General features: G+C 37.3%; 1 protein-coding gene across 1 annotated transcript in view; it reads right to left on the reverse strand.

The window, feature by feature from the left end:
• The window catches only part of LOC150108907 (muscle calcium channel subunit alpha-1-like), a 1,617,925-nt gene that overhangs the window by 1,386,694 nt on the left and 208,074 nt on the right, over nt 1-23,157 (reverse strand). The window contains exon 3 of the mRNA XM_090414483.1: nt 19,981-20,086. Within this exon, the coding sequence (XP_090270609.1) occupies nt 19,981-20,086 (106 nt within the window). The remainder of the gene's footprint in view (nt 1-19,980; nt 20,087-23,157) is intronic.

Consider the following 23,157-nt stretch of genomic DNA (forward strand, 5'->3'; position numbering starts at 1 on the left):
TATTAAAGAACTATCTAGTAGAAGCAATGCCTAAATGTATTCTCCAAGGATCACAAGGTTAAATAAGGTAGGTAGGTATGAAATGGATGAATGAAGAGATTAAGCATGCAATGTGGAGGAAGAAGGTATTATAGAAGCAGCTTAAGAATAAAGAGCTAATAAGCTTCATTTCGGCAATGAAAACATTATTTAAGCAACATAATTACTTAAATTAAGGGGATTTAATATCCCCTTAATTTAAGTAATTATAGAAGCACTATTAGATGAGGGGTAATAATCAATACCACGAGGAGTACAAAGAACAGGCAAAGAGAGTGACTTGGTTGGTAAGGATATCAAAAGTGCAGTATGAGCAGCAGTTAGCTAATGAAACAAAAAAAACCCTAGAGAGTTCTTTCGATATGTAGTCAGCAGAAGAAAGAATGATTATGGAAGGATGATACTGATTGGTATATTCAATGTTAAAGGAATAATCACTAAGGTATTTTATCCTTGTGAACATTATATCACTCAGAGTTTGAGTATAGTGGAAAGGATTTGTTTGTTTGTTTGTGCAATTATACAAGTTAATAAATTAGGGATCAGAGAGAGAGAGAGATCTGCTCATGTTTTGATATCCAAGTATTATGAAAAGTAAAGGGAGGTGAAGTGAGATCTTTCTTGATGTGTGTGTGTGTGTGTGTGTGTGTGTGTGTGTGTGTGTGTGTGTGTGTGTGTGTGTGTGTGTGTGTGTGTGTGTGTGTGTGTGTGTTGATAGCATTGAACTGAAGTTCATAAAGTTATTCTTATCCCATTGAAGAACAGTGAAAAGGTCAGAGTTTAAGGCATTAGCTATGAAGGATCTTGAGAATTATAATGATTGGGCACTACAAGTTTGTCAAATGAGAAGGAAGAGTCGAGTGTACTATCATCAGCATAACTATGGAAAGGATTTAAAGTGAGTGAGAAGAGATCATTTATCAGAGAAAGAGAGTGGGTGAAAATACAGACCCCTGGAGTGCTTCTACATTGAGGAAACTGTGAGGAGAGGAAACCATTTACCAAGATATGCAGTAATTCACCAGAGAGGAAGATGGTAATTCAATTGTAAAAGGTTAAAGGCAGTTTATGAGATGGTAGTTTGTGAAGCCAACCTCTTTGCTAGAAACAATCGAATGTCTTGTTTATGTCAAAAGCAACCATGCTCTTGACATTTCTAACTCATTCCATGGCATGAGTTCAAAGGCAAATCCACAGTGAATACTAGAAGATCAGACATGGAACAAAAGTGGTAGAAATCATATTGCAGATCACAAATCAGCAGGTGGGCCTTCAGATTCTATGAATGTTGATTGCTGATGACCTTTACATGTTTTTGAATGGAAGCAAGAGTAATAAGAACCAATGAACTACTGTCCATTTGATAATCTTTATCACCTGTGGAATGAGATGAACGGAGGCTTGTTTCTATTCTGTTGGATAGATGTCAGTCATATGAAGGAATGAAGAGGCAACATAGAATAAGTGTTAATTCTGAAGCGCTAGTTTGTAACACAATAGGTATATTACATCGAATCATATTCTTTTTTTGAGCCCAAGTTATTCAATATTTCTTCTGATTTCTTTCTGCCAAAATACTAAAAGCAGCAAGATCAGACCATGGAAAGGAGGTCATCCCATTTGGCATCCTTGTAATACCAGAGGCCATGTGATTAAGAATGGCTGGATGCAAGTTGTTCTAAAGTGAAGGAAACTTGGCTCTGGTTGTGGTCTTGTTACCAAGCAAAGAAGTGATATCCATGATATATTTAGAAGAGGAGCTTGTTAGGCAGCGGTCCAGGTATTCTGGTAGAACTACTATCTGCATTAGGTCATTGCTAAATGGTGAATACCTTGGCTTCCCTGCCTGCTTAATCAGCAGAAATGGAAAAGGGAAGACAATCTGAGTTATAGACAATGAAATCCCTCTAAAAAAGATAATCTCACTATCTGGGTATGTATATTGAAAATCAAGCTGCTTCAGAGATAGGTACTAAAAGAGGCCAGAGTGGATATCACTTTGGGGAACAATAGAGACAGCAAATAAATGAACATGGATTGGTAAGGAAATTTTGATCCTAAGTAAATCAAATGGGAGAGGAGAATTCAAGGTTCACTTACCTCTCAATAGCTATGGTAAATTACCTCCTATCTATTAGTCTTTTCCTTCTTCCTACTATTATCCCATAGTTAAAGTGTCCTATAATAATTACTCTTCCTGAGTTCATTGAGCTAATGTACTGATGCATGACATCTGCATCTTCCTTTGAAATCTGGACATGCTTACAGGAGCACTCAACTACAAAGGCTGTTCTGTTGGCTCTCACACCACACAGCTCCAAATGCACTGCCTACTTATAATCCTAAGACTACCCCGCAATCAAATTCCTCCTCTCCAATCACCCATATCCTTCCCACACAACCTCTTCTTCCTGTGTATCCTAAGAATGCAATATCCTATGCATTCTATAACAATGTCTTCCTCCATCAATCAAGTTTCATCAGTTCCTACAATTTTTAGCCAGGTCAGATTAACCAGTATCCATCTCCCCCCCCCCATCCCAATACGAGTGGCATTAGTATGCCTGAAATACAATATACTCTGGGGTGTACTGGAAAGCTTGCATTTTTAATAATCATATCTGATATCTGAGAAACTATATTCAACAACCTACAATCACTCTCATTCTCCTAATCACTCACCTTAAAGGTGCATTCACCCATGCTCACCTGTTTACCTGTTTTTATCTTAACCCATTTCTACTCAGTCTACTGATTTTATACTTCAGCTCTCTCTCTCTCTCTCTCTCTGACCAAAAATTGGACAGACACAATACCAAATCCATTCAAGTGCAGACCATCAATCATATGTAAATCCTTTCATATCACATTCACTCCAGATATTATCTACAAACTGCACACTACCTATGCACTTACTTGTTTTCTATTATGACCTTCCTTCTCGATTCACTCCTATTATATTGTTGCAATTTATAATCTATACTCTCTCTCTCGCTCTCTCTCTTTCTCTCACTCGCTCATCTTTTCACTTCCAGCAACTCTTGCATATCCTTTCAGATTTCATACTTGTTGCGTTTCTGATTATCAAAAAGTATCAGTTGTTTCTTTCTTTCTTTTTGTATTCTGAGAGCATCAATGGAATCTTTAATCTTTGGTCCAGGAAATGTGATTTTGTCACATTCTCATCAAGTGTACCTCAATCACTGAACTGCCAAACAATATTCATTCCTTTCTCACACTCTTTGCCAAGCATATAGTACTCAATTAGACAGCTGTAGAAACAATTCTAATTGTACTGACAAAGAACTAATGTCCTAAAAGGTGCTTTTCTGCACTAATGAATAATCATCAAATTAATTTGAAGAAGTCAGGATATATTTGGTCTCAAAATGACTTTCTTCAAGATCTTTGGCAAATGAATGCAGTCATACTTGTTGAGATTTAGGAAAAGCTTTATAGCCAATGCTGATTCTAAAAATGATCTCTCAGACTTATAGTGTCACCTATGTATTACAGATATCTTCTTTCATTTAGTCCTGCATAAAGGAATATCCAGAGTATGGTCTGCCAGTTCTAACTTGTCAAACATATGACCATGGATGTAATTTTTGTGTTCTTAAAAGCAAATATTATATATCTACCAGTCCACACTACTAGCTAAACTGCAGGCACAAGGAACTTTATACACTTGAGGAGGTCTCAGAAGTTGAAATTGATCCTCAGGAGAACAAATGAAGGCAGCTAGCTGAGAGTGGTTTGAAACTGGCATAAAGATTATATTTGTGGAGAAATTTGGCTATCTTTTCCAATATACCTTGAATATAAAGAATGTGAACAGTTTTGCTATGATTTTATGTGCTGGTTGTAGGAGGAATGGGAAGAGCATGCAATATTTTACCTATTTTATAAAGGTTGTTGCCTTTGGCTAAAAAAAAAAGTGTAGTGAAGATAGCTGCTTTAGTCACTTTTGCTATAACTCCCTATCCACTGACACTCCATGTCTCGGGGTTTTATCAATTTCCTGGAATACAGTTCCTCCACAGTAGTATGCAGCTGGTAATCTTTTCACTCTAACATGCATAAACTCACACTTTAGCACATTAAACTGATATCCATTCTCCTTTATCCAGTCAGCAAATCTATCCAAATCATCCTGCAAAATTTTGACATCATGTATATTAACTATTGCTCAACCCAACTTTGCATCACTGATAAATAACTGAACAGTTCCTCTCGGATCCTTTCCTCCTCACAGCTCGTGAGTCAAGTGCAGTGACATGTATAAGAAGAGCTCCTGATTGGGATAAGTTTTCTAGGAATAATTAAATATATATGCGTAATTGTTGGAGTAAGAGAGGCTGTAAACGTTGTGCGCTACCGGTTTTATTAGTGTGAGGGATTTTTTTTGCCAAAACTTAATTACGACATCGTTATTATTAGACACAGTAACCTGCAAAAAATGGTGGCAGCATTGTCATTCCATGACTTTAATTTAGATTTCAGTCATTTCGTTAAGTGTGAGGTCTGTTATATGTATTCTTTCGATTACATAAATGGTTTGTGGATATTTGGTGCAGATGGAAGGAGGGTGTGTGCAAAGTGTGAGCTGAACGAGGAATAAATGAAATACAAATATGAAATTGATGACAGAAAGTGTTAGTAGCGAGATTGTCACGAGGAAAATGAGTGCACGTTTGAAAGAGAGGCGAAAAAATGTTAAAAAATCAAAAAAAAACATTTGAAAATCATAACGGATGTTAAAAGGGATGAAAGTGAGGTGAGAGTGGCAGAAGGAAAAAAAATTGAGAGAACGAATGAAACCAGAAATGGCATGATGCAGAAATCGAAAGTGAAAAAATCGAAAGAATGGATGATAGTGAAAGTTCGACGCATGTTGGACTAAAAGTACAGAAACAAAGAAGGATGAATGAGAGTGAGAGTGAGAAGAATGATAGCGAAAGTTGGATGCATGTTGGGCCGAAAGTACGGAAACAAAGAAGGATGAATGAGAGTGAAAGTGAGAAGAGGGGGTCAAGGAGTTAGAAAGTTAGAAAGATTGAATGATAGAGAGAATGTGTTGCAAGATTCGGAAATTGAATTGGATTGGATGAGGCAAGAAATGAAATGGATGCGGAATGAAATTAAGAAAATTCAGGTAAAAACTATTAAAACAAATAATGATGGCATGAAAGAGTTAACGAAAGATGAGCGAGTGGCGTTGTATGGCAACTCCATTATTAAAGGTGTGCTGGAGGAAAAAATGCACAAGGTATGTTTTCCAGGTGCTAAAATGAGTAGAGTGATTGAGGCATTGGATATGAGGCAGGAGCGAGCAAAACAGTTAATAGTATTAATAGGTACGAATAATTTGAGAGAGGACAAAGAGTGTGTCAGAATGGATATCAGGAGACTTCTTAGAAGGATAAAAGAGAATAGTGTGACAGGAAGGGTAGTTAGCGTGTTGCCTAGGTATGACTGTGGTGAAATGAGGCGGAGAGCAAGGATTATGAATGATATGCTGGCTGAAATGTGTGAGGAGACGGGAGTACAGCTTGTTAATGTGTGGAATGAGTTTGAGGGACGAAGTGAGCTGTATGGGAGCAATGGACTGCATTTGAGTGGTTATGGTGTGAGTTGCTTGGAGAGACTGCTGCTGGAAGGTAGAGAAGTGAATAGAGAGAATGCGAGTGGGAAGAGATGTGGAAGAACAGGAGAGGAAGACAGGGAAGAGGTAGTTATGAATGGGGAAGTGAGTGGTATGAGTATAAAAAATGAGAGAATGGGTGTGCAAGAGGAGCAGGGAAATGGAAAAGCTCAGGGTGGACAGGGGTACAGAGCATGAGAAAGGTGGATGCTCCAAGAGGAGGTGAGGATGTGTAGGCAGGAAAGGAATGGGATGACCAGGGATCAAGAGAAACAGTTGGAATTGAAAAGGGTTTTAAAATGAAGAAGAAGAAAGGGAAATGGCCCCGGTCAAGCATGGAGAGATCACATCGAGTGAGTGGTATTAGTGGAACTAGCTGTAGATCCAGAAATGAGCAGTTGTGTTTGTATACAAATGCTAGAAGTATAAGAAACAAATAAGATGAAATCGTTGCACTAATTGCGTCTGTTCACCCAAAGATTGTCGGAATAAGTGAGACACGGTTAGATGAGGACGACATCCCAACAGGAATAGAGATGGAAGGTATGTTTCATGAGGACAGAAGGGGTAAAAAGGGAGGGGGAGTGCTATTGATGATAGAGAAAGAGTTATGTCCAAATAAAGTAGAAATGCAAGAGGCAAATAATGCCAGTGGTTTTGAGGCAGTATGGTGTGAGATAGAGGTGAGTGGAATCAAATACTTGGTGGGATGTTGTTATAGACCAGGTAATGTGGATGGTGGTGATAGTGAAATCTATAGTCAAATTAGCCAAGCAAATAAGAAAAGGGTGATCATTATGGGTGATTTTAATTCTGGCAATATAGACTGGAATGATGAGATAGCAACTGGAAGCAAAGAAAATGAGTTTCTTGAGTTTTTGAGGGATAACTACTTTAGACAGTATGTAACAGAGGGCACATGAGGAATAACGGTCTTGGATTTGGTCACCTCATCAGAGGAAGTAATTATAAATGAGGTGTCAAATCATCCACCAATTGGTGAGAGTGACCATGAGGTGATTACCTGGGTGGTTGCCAGCAGTGCAAGGACCTCTGTGAGAAAAGGGTAAATGTGGAACTATAACGTGGGTGATTATGAAGAGCTCAGGAAACACCTGCTGGAAGGTAGAGAAGTGAATAGAGAGAATGTGAGTGGAAAGTGATGTGGAAGAGCAGGAGAGGAAGACAGGGAAGAGGTGGTTATGAATGGGGAAGTGAGTGGTATGAGTATAAAAACTACTCATTCTTCGCTACACCTGCAAGCTCTTCTGAGCTTGCAGGTGCAGCGTGGAATGAGGAGTTAGCTGGAAAAGAGATCAATGCAGCTTGGGGGATTTTCAAAAACTGTTTAGTAGATGCAATGTCTAAATGTATTTCCAAAGGTGAGAAGATTAAATAAGGTGGGTGTGAGATGGATGAATAAAGAGATTAAGCATGCGATATACAGAAAAATGGCATTGTGCAGGCAGCATAAAAGAAGTGGAAATAACCAATTCCATGAGGTCTACAAAGACCAAGCAAGGAGGGAGACTTGGTTGGTGAGGGTATCTAAAAAGAGGTATGAAAAGCAGTTGGTTAATGAAGCCAAAAAGAATCCTAAGGAGTTCTTTCGATATGTAGCCAGCAAAAGAAAGAATAATTATGGAAGGATGACATTGATTGGAGGAAATGGTATAAAGACAGCTGTTGCAGAATGTGTGGTGGAGATACTTATTGAGCAGTTCATAAAGATCTTTCAATCTTTTGAATGTGACTTCATGGAGAGATTGAGAGCAGTTGATGATGGGTAGGAGAGACTGACTGTAAGTGAGCAAGAGGTTGTTTGGGGAGTTGAGTAAACTAGATGTAAATAAGGCTGTGGGACTTGATAATATATCACCGCATATTCTGAAGGAATGTGCCAGAGAGTTGACACCTGCCTTGACATATTTTTTTAATATGAGTCTTGCACTTGGTCAAGTCCCTAAAGAGTGAAAGGAGGGCAAGATTGTGCCACTTCATAAAGGAGGTGATCGAACTCAAGCATCAAACTATAGGCCTATCTGTGTGTCAGGTGTTGTGGTTAAGTTGTTGGAGAAGCTTGTGAGAACTAGGATCCTGAGTTGGGTTGATAACAATGGTATTATCTTTGATGGACAGCATGGGTTTGCTAAATGGAGGTCATGTTTTAGTAATCTACTTACTTATTACAATAAAGTGACTGCTTCCATGGACAGAGGAAAAGAATACATAGTAATATAGTTGGATTTCGCAAAGGCTTTCGATAGAGTACCTCATGATAGGTTTACAGTCAAACTAGAGCAGATGGGGTTTGATATTAGATTGGTGCATTGGTGCACTGCTGATGGGTATCAACAAATTGTATATGGGGGAGCGATATCCAGGAAAAGGAAAGTCACTAGCAGAGTGCTTCAGGGGTCTGTTTTAGGGCCATTACTGTTTAACTAGCATATAAATGATATGGATGAAGATTTGGATGGAGATATTCAGTTGTTTGCAGATGATGCAAAGTTGGGACGAACCATGAAGTGTAGTGAAGATGTTGTGGTCTTACAGGAAGACTTGAATAGATTGAGTGATTGGGCACGGAAATCAAAGATGGGATGCAGAATTTATGCTTGGTGAGAATATATTGTTGGAGGTAGGGGAAATAAGAGATCTGGGGGTGATAGTAGATAAGGATCTAAAATTTAGGGGACACATCGCCAAAATTGTGAAGACAACACAAAGGCTTCTGGGAATGATGCAGAGGAAACTGACGTGTAGAAGTAGGGAGATTACTGTTCCGTTGTATAAGGCTTTGATTAGGCCACACATGGACTATTGTGCCCAGATTTGGTCACCGGCTTTTTAAAAGGATGAAGAGATGTTGGAAAGGGTCCAAAGGAGACTGACTAAGGTAGTTTCTGACCTCTGGAATGTCGAGTATGAGGAAAGATTGAGAAGATGTAATCTGCAGAGTCTGGTGGACAGGAGGAAGAGGGGGGATATGATAAAGACTTACAAGTTGGTAAGGGGTTGTTATAGGATCAATGCTGGGGAAGTTTTACAGAGAATAGTGGGAGATCAGGGGAGAACCAGAGGTCATCCTTGGAAACTGTATAAAGAGGGTGTGAGTAGGGGGAGTGAGAGGCAGGTTTTTTTCGTGCAGAGTTGTGAATGATTGAAATACCTTGCCTGAGAATGTGCTGTCTGCAAAGAATTTGAATGTGTTTAAAACATGGTATGAGCTGTGTGTGTGATAAAAGGACCTCCCAGATGAGTCTTTGACTCCATGAGGTCTTGGGGTGGTAATAATAATAATAATAATATATCATTAATGTAAATTAAATAGTAGCAGTCCAAGAACAGATCCCTGTGTCATGCCACTAGTCACAGACCGTCTTCTGGACTCTACTCCTGAATAAACTACTCTCTGATATCTCTCCATCAATCACCCTCTTATCCAGTTCACCAACTTTATATCTGTGGTTTATGATTAGAATTCCATGTGGTATCCTGTCAAAGGCCTTTACAAAGTACAGCAGTATCACTGAAAACCCATTACCTTTATCCAACTCAGCCGTCACTATATTATAAAACATGAGCAAGTTACTGAAGCATGAACTACCCTTCACAAAACCATGCTGACCTCATACAGTATCCCATTTCCATCTATATCTATCCATTCCCTGTATTCTCTTGACCAGCTTCTCCAATATTTTGACAACTCCTGTTATGCTGATCGGTCAGTAATTTGCTACATCAGCCTTGAAGACTCCTTTGTGCAATGGAACTATTTTCCTTGCTTTCCATCCGCTCAAGACTAATCCAGAGCTGAGGCTTAGAATAAACAATATGGTCAAGAAGGGCACTGACAATTCCTTTGCTGCTTCATGTAAAACCTGAGCTGGTATACCATCCAATCCCACAGCTATATTCACATTATGGTTATGTAATATGCTATTTACCTCTATTTCATTTACCTCAGTTCCCATATAAGTCTTTGACTCTATAATTACCTGCAATATCTCCATCTGGGTGATATACTCTCGTTAAACGCTCACTTAGTAATTCTACTATTTCAACTGATTCAGTTGCCTGCCTACCAGTGGTGGCCGGTGAAAATTTTAAGTGAGGGTGTTGCATATACAAAAAAAAAAAAAAAAAAAAAACTTTTTTATTCCTACTAATCAGTAACAAATTTATTAATAAATAAATTTACATATTAAAAATTGCTTTATTAAAAATATTTCATCCTCACCATGAACAAACACGAATAATAAAAGTTTCGTATCAATAGCAATGACAAGTGTAAACAAATATCGGCATATTTGTTTCGTGTAATGATAATTGAAAATATATAATTCTTTTCATATTTTCAACAGTGACACTCATCATAATTCAGCCTTGTATCTATAATAAATAAATAATTATATGTTATTTTAACAAAATAAAATAAGATTTACAAAAAAATAGTTCACCACGAACATGCACCAATAATAAACGTTTCATATCTCACAGAAATAACGAGCGCAGGCATAAGATACACTGCCCAAGCAGCAGTGTATCTAATGACGTAACGTGCAACGATAGCAAATGAATATCGGTGTTAGATCACAGTGCATTTGTTTCAAAAAAAAATAAAAAATCAGCTAACGCTTTTTGTTCCCGTATAGGGAGTAGGAGAGGCCGTTTTTAAGCCCTATCTAACTTTTGGAGACTGAGTGGGCCATTCAATCTCCTTGTAACGATAATTGAAAAAATACTATTATTCTTTTCATATTTTCAACAGTGACACTCGTCATAATTCAGCCTTGTATCTATAATAAATAAATAATTATATGTTATTTTAACAAAATAAAATAAGATTTACAAAAAAATAGTTCACCACAAACATGTGCCAATAATAAACGTCTCATATCTCCCAGAAATAACGAGCGTAGGCATGAGATACAATGCCCAAGCGACAGTGTCTCTAATGACGTAACATGCAACGACAGCAAACGAATATTGGCATTAGATCACAGTGCATTTGTTTCGTGTAACGATAATTGAAAAAATATTATTCTTTTCATATTTTCAACAATGACACTCGTCATAATTCAGCCTTGTATCTATAATAAATAAATAATTATATGTTATTTTACCAAAATAAAATAAGATTTACAAAAAATAGTTCACCAGGCACACGCACCAATAATAAACGTTTCATATCTCACAGAAATAAGGCACGTAAACTTACTAAAAATACACTGCCGTTTGAGCAGTTACAGTTGGGAATGACGTAATGTGCAATGACAAGAGCAAACGAATATCAGCGTTAGATCGTGTTGCATTTGTTTCGTAATCTAAAGCGTTAATCGAACGATTCAAATTATTAACTATACAATCAATGTCAAAACATAAGCTGTAACCTTTAACATGTTGTACTGCATTTATATAATGTTGTAAGCGTTGTTATTATTTATAAACACAAACAAAATTTAATTTTTTTTTTTTTCATTTTTTCCTTGGGGGTGCTGCAGTGTCGCAGTGCTTATGTGCGGGCCGCCACTGCTCCCTACCATCAGCATTCCTTAAAATCATTCTGCCGTACACATTCTTTCTTTTACAAGTAACATATTGAAAGAACTCTTTGGGATTCTCTTTAGCCTGCATTGCTAACTTCCTTTCATAATCTGCTTTTGCCTTTCTTACCACACTAGTTACTCTTCTGGCCTGTGCATGCAGGTCACCTTTCACAATAAATTCCTTCCACAATTGTTTCTTTTTTTTGCAGCTCCAGCTTGATAGTGTTATTCATCCATTCAACTCCCACTTGATTTACTCTCCTGACTCTAGGTATGCAATCTGCCATTACCTCCCTCAACACCTTTACTACTTCCCATGCGCTATCAACATTTCAACTATCAACACTATCAACTGATTCAAGCAGACTCCTAAGCTTTTCATACTTACCAGTCTGGTAATTCAACATATATAATCCATCTTAACTGAAAATTCCACATGTTTGGTCACCTCCCTGGTCAAGACCATATGATCACTCTCACCAATTGGTGGCAAAGTAGTCATATTCGTTCTAGACAAATTCTCAGATGCAATTACTAGAATGAGCACTCTCAGATCCCTAGTACATTCCATTATATGCTGTCTCAGGTAATTATCCCTTAGTTACTGCATAAAATCCATTTCCTTCCTAACATGTATCCTCTCCTCCTTTAAATCCATGTTACCATAGTTCAAATCTACCATATTAATTACCTGTCCTCCACTCATTGAGTCTATTTGCTGATGCATACTATCTGCATCATCTTTTCCATCCATAATAAATTTAGTTTAATCCTTTATCAAAGTGTGAGCAAACAGAGTTTGTGCCTGAAAATATCTTCAGGACTGGGGTAAGGTAGTACAACACCGGGCAACTCGTAGCAAAGGTGGAGCAAGCTAACATCACTCCTATTTCAGTATCTCCCATAATGCAAAACACATCTCCTTGCAGATATGTATAATGTTATGCATTAAGGAAAGGGCCACTACCCAGACTAGTTTCGACCTTTATTGAGGTCTCTTCAGTGGGAGCTAGGCCCAGAGGTGAAGATACCAGGCAGAAGCAATAGCAGGTCATCTTTATAGGAGTTGCCAAACGACATGCTGACGTGCCTTTTTATTAAATTACTCTGGATTTAGAGTAATTTAATAAAAATTTAATAAATAACTTTCAACATCTTTTCCATCCCCTGGTCTACAGCAGCAGTATCCACCTGTATATTATGTTCTGCTGGCCTCAATCTCACACCAGATAGCCTCAAATGTGCCATGTTCATTGTCCTGTAGTCAAACTTCTACTCTCTTTGGTTTCAGTTCATCGGCTATCATCAACAACAATCCACCCTGCCCCCCCCCCCATTATTTTCTCTCAATCTGCCCTGAACACACTATACCTTTCACTTTCTATTACATGAATTATAATCTCTTAACCTACAAAAACAAGCCAATCCAGGGAAAGCATAATATAGTTGGTTGCACCTCCACCCCCCCTGAAGAAATCAAAAAAAATAAGTATACTGATTGTCTAAATTATACATATTTGGTCGTTTTATAATAGAAATACAATTTTATTAATACAGACCAGTTTACAATAAAACTTATATTAAAACCTACCAGTTTCGCCAGCAAACTGTCTGGCTTTTTCAAGACGTTTACGGAGATATGAAACTAGTAAATGCAAATTGAAAGGAACATAAAAAACGTTGTAAACCAACTAGTAGCTATGGTTACACGTTTCGTGTGACAGAGAGGACTTATTGTTCTTATTCATTATCACGCATGTGTTGTAGACGTGTAATGTGATTACTGGCTAGCTGTAGTTCAGATTGATTAAGAGAGAGAGGATCAAGTTTTTCCATGAACTGTTTAGAATTACACCCTGATTTCTGTTGAGGTTTCCGCCTGTTATTGACACTATTGTAGCTTCCTTAAATAAACGATGACTGTAGTCGTCATTGAGATATGGCATGGAGCTGTTTTGCCACTCTATCATGTGGTCAGACATACAGAAATGATGTGTTAAGCCGGAAGAGATGCTTCTGTTGTGGTTTACACCACCAACATGTTCTTTTTGTCTAATTTCTAAACTTCGTGAAGTTTGTCCAATGTAGGCAAGACCACAGGAACAGGGAATGTAATATACTCCTGGATATTTGTAGAACGGTACTTTATCTTTTGGAAATCCTAAAACTTGTCTGATGTTGGTGGTTGGTTTGAAGACCACTTTGATGTTATGGGCTCTTAGTATTCTTGCTATTTGATAAGAAATTGACTTGATGAAAGGTATCACTACGGTAGAAATGTGCTGACAGTGGGATTCTTCTTGTCTGGGATTGTCATTGTATAGATTTTTTTGATGATGTTTTGAGGATATCCATTTTGTGATAATGTTTTGGCTATTAGTGAGAGTTCATTCTGTGTATCATCCTCTTCTGATATAAACTTTTCGGCTCTATGTTTCAACATGTGGACAATGTTCAGTTTGTGTGAGCCAAAAAGTTTATATTAGAAGAGGAGGATACACAGAATGAACTCTCACTAATAGCCAACACATTATCACAAAATGGATATCCTCAAAACATCATCAAAAAATATCTATACGGTGACTACCCCAGACAAGAAGAATCCCACTGTCAGCACATTTCTACTGTAGTGATACCTTTCATCAAGTCAATTTCTTATCAAATAGCAAGAATGCTAAGAGCCCATAACATCAGAGTGGTCTTCAAACCAACCACCAACATCAGACAAGTTTTAGGATTTCCAAAAGATAAAGTACCGTTCTACAAATATCCAGGAGTATATTACATTCATTGTTCCTGTGGTCTTGCCTACATCGGACAAACTTCACGAAGTTTAGAAATTAGACAAAAAGAACATGTTGGTGATGTAAACCACAACAGAAGCATCTCTTCCGGCTTAGCACATCATTTCTGTACGTCTAACCACACGATAGATTGGCAAAAACAGCTCCATGCCATATCTCGATGACAACTACAGGTATCGTTTATTTAAGGAAGCCACAATAGTGTCAATAACAGGCGGAAACCTCAACAGAAATCAGGGTGTAATTCTAAACAGTTCATGGAAAAACTTGATCCTCTCTCTCTTAATCAATCTGAACTACAGCTAGCCAGTAATCACATTACACGTCTACAACACATGCGTGATAATGAATAAGAACAATAAGTCCTCTCTGTCACACGAAACGTGTAACCATAGCTACTAGTTGGTTTACAACGTTTTTTATGTTCCTTTCAATTTGCATTTACTAGTTTTCATATCTCCGTAAACGCCTTGAAAAAGACAGACAGTTTGCTGGCGAAACTGGTAGGTTTTAATATAAGTTTTATTGTAAACTGGTCTGTATTAATAAAATTGTATTTATACTGATTGTCTGTTAAACAGCAATAAAGAAATTATGTATTTATATCTATTTATTTATACTACTGTAAAGTCCTTATCGAACCAATAACAAATTTGTTTTATTTTTGTATGATTTGGTTACAATTCATAATGGCTAATGATTCGTCCAGCATAATCGATAGCACCTCCATAGCGCAATTGGAAGAACGACAGTATGTTGCACCCTTTGATTACAAAAGGCCTAAGTTTGATTCTAGTCGTGATGGGAGCAATCTTTATATGAACTTTTTCAATTGAAGGTGAATTAGCTGATCTGATACATAGGTAGCAGGTTTTTTTTTTCCTGGAAACTCGGGTTTTTCATCCCGCATACACACAAATCAGCCCTTCAGAACACATGCAATTTACAAACAAAAGATACTAGTTGTGGTGGTGGTGGACGGTAGATGGATTGATGGTAGTACTGTCATATTTGGAGAATTAAGTAGTAGTGGAGAGGATGAGATGTATTTAGCGAAGTAGAATAGTGTGCCCTCCCACAATGAGTCCTTGGACTCCCTGGAGGTGTCACGTAATAATAATAATAATAATATATCTTCAATATAATACAAATAAAACACTCTATTCACAAATATTATTAGTGATATTATTATAATATTTTATAATATTATAAAATTTAAATGATTTATAATATTAATTAATAAAATAAGAAATAATGGTAAAAAAAATTAATAAGCATTTATCAATTGTCTCTATGATCTCAACCTCCTTCCTAATATTTGTTAATCACAGTCCCACTCTTCCATTTCCCCTTTTCTGTTCCTTCAAAAAAAAAAAAAATAAATAAATAGAGTCTGGTTCTGCCACTGTTAGGAGTTTAAAGTTTTTAAGATGATGCTCACTTCATTACAAGAGATCTTGTCCTAGTTTCATTTGGTCCTCCATGAAGTTGATATATCCATCTCTATTTGCTCTGTGAATGTTGCTTCCATGAAAAATTCATGGAAGCAACAACCACTTATGAGTAAAAATACCTTGAATTAAAATTATCTGTTGAATATTTCAAACTTGACATCAATGTCATCTTAATAGTTTATGTATGTGTAAGAGACAAGCTAACATAACATTGCCCTACAATAAATACAAAAAACTGAGCTAATTATCATGAATATAACTTGCACAGTTTATCACGAGGTGATGCTATATTAGCTTCTGTCTCCATATACATGCATGAAGTTTATCCCTAAGAATTACCTTAACGTGAAGACTAAGCACATTAGTTTCTTAAAATTTGAATGCATCTTACACACCACCTAACACTAAAGGAAATACTTAATTTATCCAAAATATATTTCCTTTTTGAAGCTTTTTGATTAGGATCATTTAAGGAGTGTGTCCATAGCACAATCAGTAATGATGAGGCCCTTTGGATGGAGAGAGCTGGGTTTTATTCTTTCTAGAATATAAGGAATCTTTATAATTACATTTCTTATTTTATTATTAATTTCCTAACTCAATTACAGATGAGTTAGAAAATTAATCCTCCCAGAGGATATTTCTTCCAAAAAAACTCTGGATATTTCATTCTGAAAAAAAAAAACTGCTGGAAAATGCACACTATTTACAAATAAAAATACATTACAACAAACAGCATTACATCAGTTTAATAAAATGGTGCCATACCCGCTTGTATGGTCCTCATACATATTTTGCTGGACAGACATCAGCAGATAGTGTGTGTGTGGTTACTCTGCACCTCAGTGATGTGCTATATGAATTCTACCTAGGTGCCATACTGTAGGTTATTTGAGGCTCAATTCTCTGCAGGGGGGAAAACAACCTTTATTTATTGTCCCCCCCCAGGAGAAGTGAAGTCGATGTCATCACCACCCAGGTTAATTAGCAGGTTGTTGGGAGGTGGAGAACATACAATCACAATTTATAATCTTCACTTCCCATGAATTCTCCAACAATTTATTTTTACATTTTTGTATCCACATAGAGTTTTATATCTCACTAAAAACTTCTAATTTATTCATTAATTACTGTCAGATGTTGGATTTATCTACATTGACGGTCCAAGGAGTATCATTTCAGACAGATCAATCACTACATCCATCCATCTCGATGAGGATCTACCACTTCTCGTTTTATCATGAACTTTACTGTCTCTTATTGTTTTGGGTCTTCCTTCCATGCATCCGGCTTTCTTCTGTCGGTACTCTTAAAGAGACTTAAAGCTATGACAACCATTTCTGGAACCCATCCATTTTTCCACCCTTCAGTGTATGAGATCCTCAAGAGTCTCCTGTAACACCACATCTCAAAAGCAGCTATCCTTTTCCCAACTTCTTTAGGTTGAAAGTTTCATAATCATAAGCAGCTATTGAAAAGCAACTGCATGCATCCAGAATCCTCAGCTTTGCTCCTTTAGTGACAGAATCTGTCCTTTCAGTCTTTAGATGAATCTCTATTGTTCTAGCCATTTCAAAACTTCTTCTGATGTCATGTGAAACAGCAATTCTGTACATTATTATTATTAACACTAGACCTCCGTGGAGTCAAAAGCCTCATTGTGGGCAGCACATGCTGTTACAAACAAAAACCCATCAAACAGTGCTTTAAATTCATTCAATGAATCTGCATTCACAATGTCAGGTAATGCATTCTACTCACCAACGTCTGTCCATGCAAAGAACCTGCTCCTTAGCCCTCCTCACATCCTCCTTAAACAGCTTCCAGGGATGTCCCCCTTGTTCTACCACCTTTTCTCATTCTATGAAAAATTTCTTCCACATCAACCAGGCAACAATCTTTTACTAACTTAAAAGCAATCATATTCCCTCTCTTTCTCCAATTTACAGGTCGTTGCAAACTGCAGTCTCTTAATCTGTCTTCATGTTCCACATCTCAAATATAAGTTACCACCTTAGTCACTCTTCTCTGGACCCTTTTCAATATATTCTCATCACAATAAAAATCAGGAAACCAAATCTGTGCACAATAATACACACAAGGCTATCAAAGACTTATACAATGGAACCAGAACCTCCTTATTTCTGCAATTTAAGGTTGCAGAAATAAGGACACATCGTTGCCATTATCCGATATGATGACTTCACAACTTGTGCAATGTGACCTCCGAACTTCAGACTCTTGTCCATCACCACTGAAGGTCTTGTCTCCACAACTTCCTCCAAAATTTCTCCACCAAGTGCATACTTTGCCTTTTGCCATTATTGCCTATGGAATTTCAGAACCTTACACTTTGTAACATTGAACTGACAGTTTCATACTGTTGCCCACTCACATAATCTATTTAACTCCTCCTATAAGGCCACAACATCTGCTTGATCCCTGATCACTCTCCCAGCTTTGCATCATCTACAGACAATTATATATCATCAGTTAAACCCATTAATCATTAATATATAAATTAAATAACAATGGTCTTAAAAAAAGACCCCTGTAGCACACCAACTGTGATTTTCTTCTTCTTCTGGGATACTGCACCCTCATACACAACTTACCAATAGCTATCTTAGAGCCAGTTGTGTACCCAGCTCACTAATCTATCATAAAAATTCCCATCTGCTTCAGGTTAGTTACCAACTTGTGGTGTGGCAATCTATCAAAAGTCTTTGCAAAATTAAAGTATACCACTGTATATGCATCTCCCTTGTCCAATACATTTGCCACCTTGTTATAGTACATATGGAAGTTGGTAAAACATTACCTCCCTATGATGATCACATGCTAGCAAGCACAAAGAATACCACTGTTATCAACTCATATTTGTGTCCTATCTCCTTCACATTAACTACAACCCCAGATATACAGATAGGCCTATAATTTGTAGCCTTATCGCCACCTCTGTGAAGCAGAACAATTTACCTACCTTCCACTTTGCAAGACTCTTGTTAAACAGGCATTCCTCTGGCATTCCCATTCTCTCTTCATCTCTCATACTATTATTTCCATTGCTAAGCACTTTAGTCTCTTCCATTCCACTCTTCTACTCTTTCACTTCACCTTTTACTTCTGATCTCTTGCTTGCATCATACATTGCACTTCCATCTAGCAACAGTTTCTCCGGTTCATTCACTCACTCCAAAGCCATTTAAATGCAATCCATCACGTCTATATAATTCCATTCTTTCCTCAAATACATGCCACGCATTCATAATCTGCTCTCCCTGCGCTTCTGTCAGCATGCCATTCGTGATTCTCACTCTCCGTATCAACTCATCATTGGCATACCTTGGCAACAGCCTGACAATCTTTCTCACTATACTGTTATCTATCACTCTCAATAACCTCCTGAATAATGCCCTTACATTCTCCTTATGTCCACCTAAATCATTTGTTCCCACAACTGCCACTAATTCTCTATCTTGTTTCCTCCTCATATCCAAGGCATGAATTACCTTGCTCATTCTCCTTCCTGAATATCAGACCTTATGAATGCTCTCATATACTCTAACAATGGAATCTCTGTACAGTGCTATTCTTGAGTCATTCATCACCACTTTTTCTCTCTTCATTCTATTCTTTTGCACTCTTGAATTTGTTTCCACTAAACATCTAATATTATTCTGCATATTCCTCATTTCATTTTTCATTCTGCATAACTCTTTCTTCAAATCTTGTATTCCAGCAATTTCACTCTCTGATGGTCCTGTAGTCTAGCTACCTCTTGTTCTGCCACACCTTTCTTCCACGAACCTCATTCCTACTTCCATTAGCTTCTATTCCACTCTCATTTTTCCATTCTTGCATTCTTTTACTCTCTCAGTCTCATTAGTTTTCATTCTGTTTACGTTTACATTTCTTTCATTCCTTCAATCTGTTTCACATTTGCTGATAATTCGTAGTCTAACAACAATTAATAATGTATTGTATGTATAATGTATTCTAGTATTCTAGTAATACATTAATAAAGTATTCACATTAATAATGTAATCTTAAGTACCTGAAGTTGCTGTATGGGCAGGCCTCATGGCCTGCCCATACAGCAATTATATCATATGCTAATTAATGAATTAATTAATGGCCATTAGTCAGATTTAAAACATTTTGTGGATACAAAAATTTTAAATATTGATTGAGAATTCATGGGAAGTCATGATTATAAACTGTGATTCCTAATATATTTTGTGCCTACCAGCAAACTGTTAATTAACCATTATGAATCTGAACTACATCATACCCAAAGTAGCATGGATTCACAGTACATTTTCAAATATCAAAGTAACATAATTGATTTTGTTATGATTGCAATCACAGCTTTCCAGAGATAATATTTCAGTGTAAAAATTTAAGACTGACACTTTTCTGTTCTAAGAATGATTCAAGATACATATCATTAATCATATTTAAAAGCAAAAGAAATATACACCTACCAAATAATGATTAACCTGGTTGGAATCCCCATTAGGATAAGGGGTGTAAACTGCTAATGCCACACAGTTACAGAATATAGTAACTAAGATGAGGTATTCAAATGGCGTTACATTCAGTTAAAGAAGTATTAATTCATAAATAAATGAACATGTGGGGGGAAAAAGAAGTATAATTTTTAAAACTTAGCATATTTTTTTATTATTATTATTATTATTATTATTACTTTTTATTATTTAAAAATAAATCATTTCAGTAAAGAGATTAACTTTTTATTTAACAAATGCAAATTTCATACATTATAAATAGAATAAATCCAGGCACCAAACCCTACTCCACTATTCCGGAGGATATATTTTTTTTATAACCTCTTGTATATATGAAAGGGTGCATAACCTAGACCAAACTGATGTATCATTAGGGATCAAGAGAAGGAATCAGTTGATGTTCTTGAAAGAATTGCAGTTGTAGTCTTGAGTTGTATACTGGGAGAGCTGTTCCAGAGAAAAGAGGTAGATGGAATGAAAGCTGAGTGGAAAGAGCAGGTTCAGTGAGTTAGCAGTTGAATTTTATATGGATGTCAAGCAGCTGCTACTCATGTTATCAAAGGCTTAACAGAAATTGGGAAAAATGGATGCTGGTTCTGCTGAACAGTTGCCCATGAAATTATTTCATGGGCACTGTTCAGAAAATACACAATGGTAGCAGAGAGAGAGAGCGTGAGAAAATGATCATCAGTTAGTTGGAATGCCTTTTTGGGGTGCATCAATTTTTAGGGTGGTTTTGGTGCACCACCCAAAAGATCAGAAATCTAAGGTTGGGTGGATTTCATATTTGTAGAAAGTTATTGGATGGAAAGGTGAAAAAGACATCTCACATGATATGCCAAGTTTTCTGTAGGATAAGGATGCAAAAGAAGTGATGCATTTGTGACAAGAAAAAACTAGATGTTAAAAAACTAGAATAACTAAAAAAAAAAAATAGAAAAACTAGATAAAAAAAGACATAACTAGCTTTTTTCTCATTGGAAAGTATTAAATGTGACCACAACCCAATGAAAGGATGGCTCTCTCCAGATATGTATTCTGTTGAGGGTATACATATCTGGAATTTGATGATGACAAGTTTTCTTTATTGATATATAGACTTTTCTTCCTGGCTTCAGGCCCTGCCCATGGTTTTGCTTATGATAATGCTCTCCATTTCTCCTGTTCATGTGACATTACTTGATGTGCTCATGCTGATGCTTTGGGATCAGCATTCAGGGTGCTGGCCAAAAATGATCCCAAAAGCATCAGACACATGAGCACAAATTCCAGATATGTACCCTCAACAGACTACTATGATGGTATCACGTAAAATGTTTACATCATTACTAACTTCCTATCAACAATTTGCTTCAAATCAGTAAGAACTCTATAATGGTACGATGAGCTGTGTATGACAATAGGACCTCCTAGGATGAGTCTTTGACTCCATCGGGTCTTAGGACAATAATTATGCAATGGCAGTATCTTAACCTCCTTCCATGCCTGATACCTTTCTCATAGCTAGACTCTCATTGAAAAGACAAGTCAACAGAGCTATCAGTTCTTTAAAATATTCCTTCAAAACCCATGGCAAAATCCCATCCGGTCCCACTGCTTTATTGACATCGGAGTACTCAGTATTTGAAGCACAATCTCCTATTGCACTTATAAACCTTGACTCCTCCCAATAATCTTGTAATTAAACCTGCTTCTCCAAGATGAAAGACCCTACTAAAGTGGGGTCTTTCATCCTGGTGGGATCATTAAACAACTCCCTGTGTCCTCTGCATCAGTCTCTCTGTACTCCCATCTTTGTCTAACAATGTCTAACATGTCTTAGTTATTGTCTGACAACCTCCATTGAGTCATAAGACTCATCCCACGATAAGTCTTATGACTATATGGAGGTTGGGAATAATAATCTTATCATTCTTCCAATCATTCATCTTCCTACTGGCCACATAACAAAAGAATTGCTTAGGATTTTCCTTGGATCTCAGGTCCAATCTCTTCTCATATTCATGCTTTACCTTCAGGGCCGGATTTAGACTTGCTGAGGCCCTAAGCTATACAAAACCCAGACGCCCCCTACTGTTCTAAATTACATCAGCAGGTCTTTTTGTTTTTTTATTTGAGGCCCCGGCAGATTGCAAAGCCCTAAGCTGTAGCTTTTTTAGCTTATACGTAAATCCGGCACTGTTTACCTTCCTTACCATACTAGTCACTCTCCTGGCCTAAGTCTTATAATCTTCATGAATCTGCTCTCCACCTGTCTCCTTATATCCCTTCCATAACCATTTCTTGACTTGTAGTTCCAGTTTGATATTATTATTATTATTATGATGATGATTTTGACTCAATGGAGTCAAAAGTCTCATTGTGGGAGGTCCTTCCTAAGAAACACAAATTCTATCAAGACTAATCGATGGGAGGTCCCCCCACCTAAGAAACACAAAGTCTATCATACCACACCTTGAACTCATTGACAGTTCTCGCTCTCACCGCTCCATCAGGCAATGCATTCCATGGTTCAACCCCCCTCCATGCAAAGAAACCACTCCTCACCCTCTTGCTCACAGTTTCCTTTTGTAACTTCCAGGGATGGCCTCTTGTCATCACTCCTTCCTGCTGTTCAACCAAGCGAAAGAACTCCCCAGTGTCAAACCTGTAACCACCTCTCAACAGTTTAAAAGTCTCAATCATATCACCTCTCCTTCTTCTATCCACCAAACTCTGCAGTCTACATTCCTTCAGCCAATCCTCATAACTATCATTATACAGTCCTGAAACGATCTTTGTTATCTGCCTTTGTACCCTTTCCACACTTAATTTATCCCCTTGAAATCCTGGGGACCAATTCTGAGAACAATAGTCCAAGTGTGGTCTGATCAGGGTCTTATACAACGGAATGATAACTGTTTTATCTCTGCAGGTCAGTGTCCTTCTCATTATTGCAGCAATCCTCTGTGTTACCTTCACCACCTTTGCAATATGTCCCCTAAATTTCAGATTTCTATCAATCATCAACCCCAGATCTCTTGTCTCCTCTACTTCCTCCAGTATAACTCCTTCCATAGAGTATGCATTGTCCCATCGATGTTTCCCAAACCTCAAGACCTTACATTTTACTGCATTAAACCGACATCTCCA

The sequence above is a fragment of the Typopeltis vanoorti genome, chromosome 2, assembly GCF_054136105.1.
Source record: "Typopeltis vanoorti isolate ZY-2024b chromosome 2, IOZ_Tvanoo_1.0, whole genome shotgun sequence".
In the NCBI taxonomy this organism is placed as follows: Eukaryota; Metazoa; Arthropoda; class Arachnida; order Uropygi; family Thelyphonidae; genus Typopeltis; species Typopeltis vanoorti.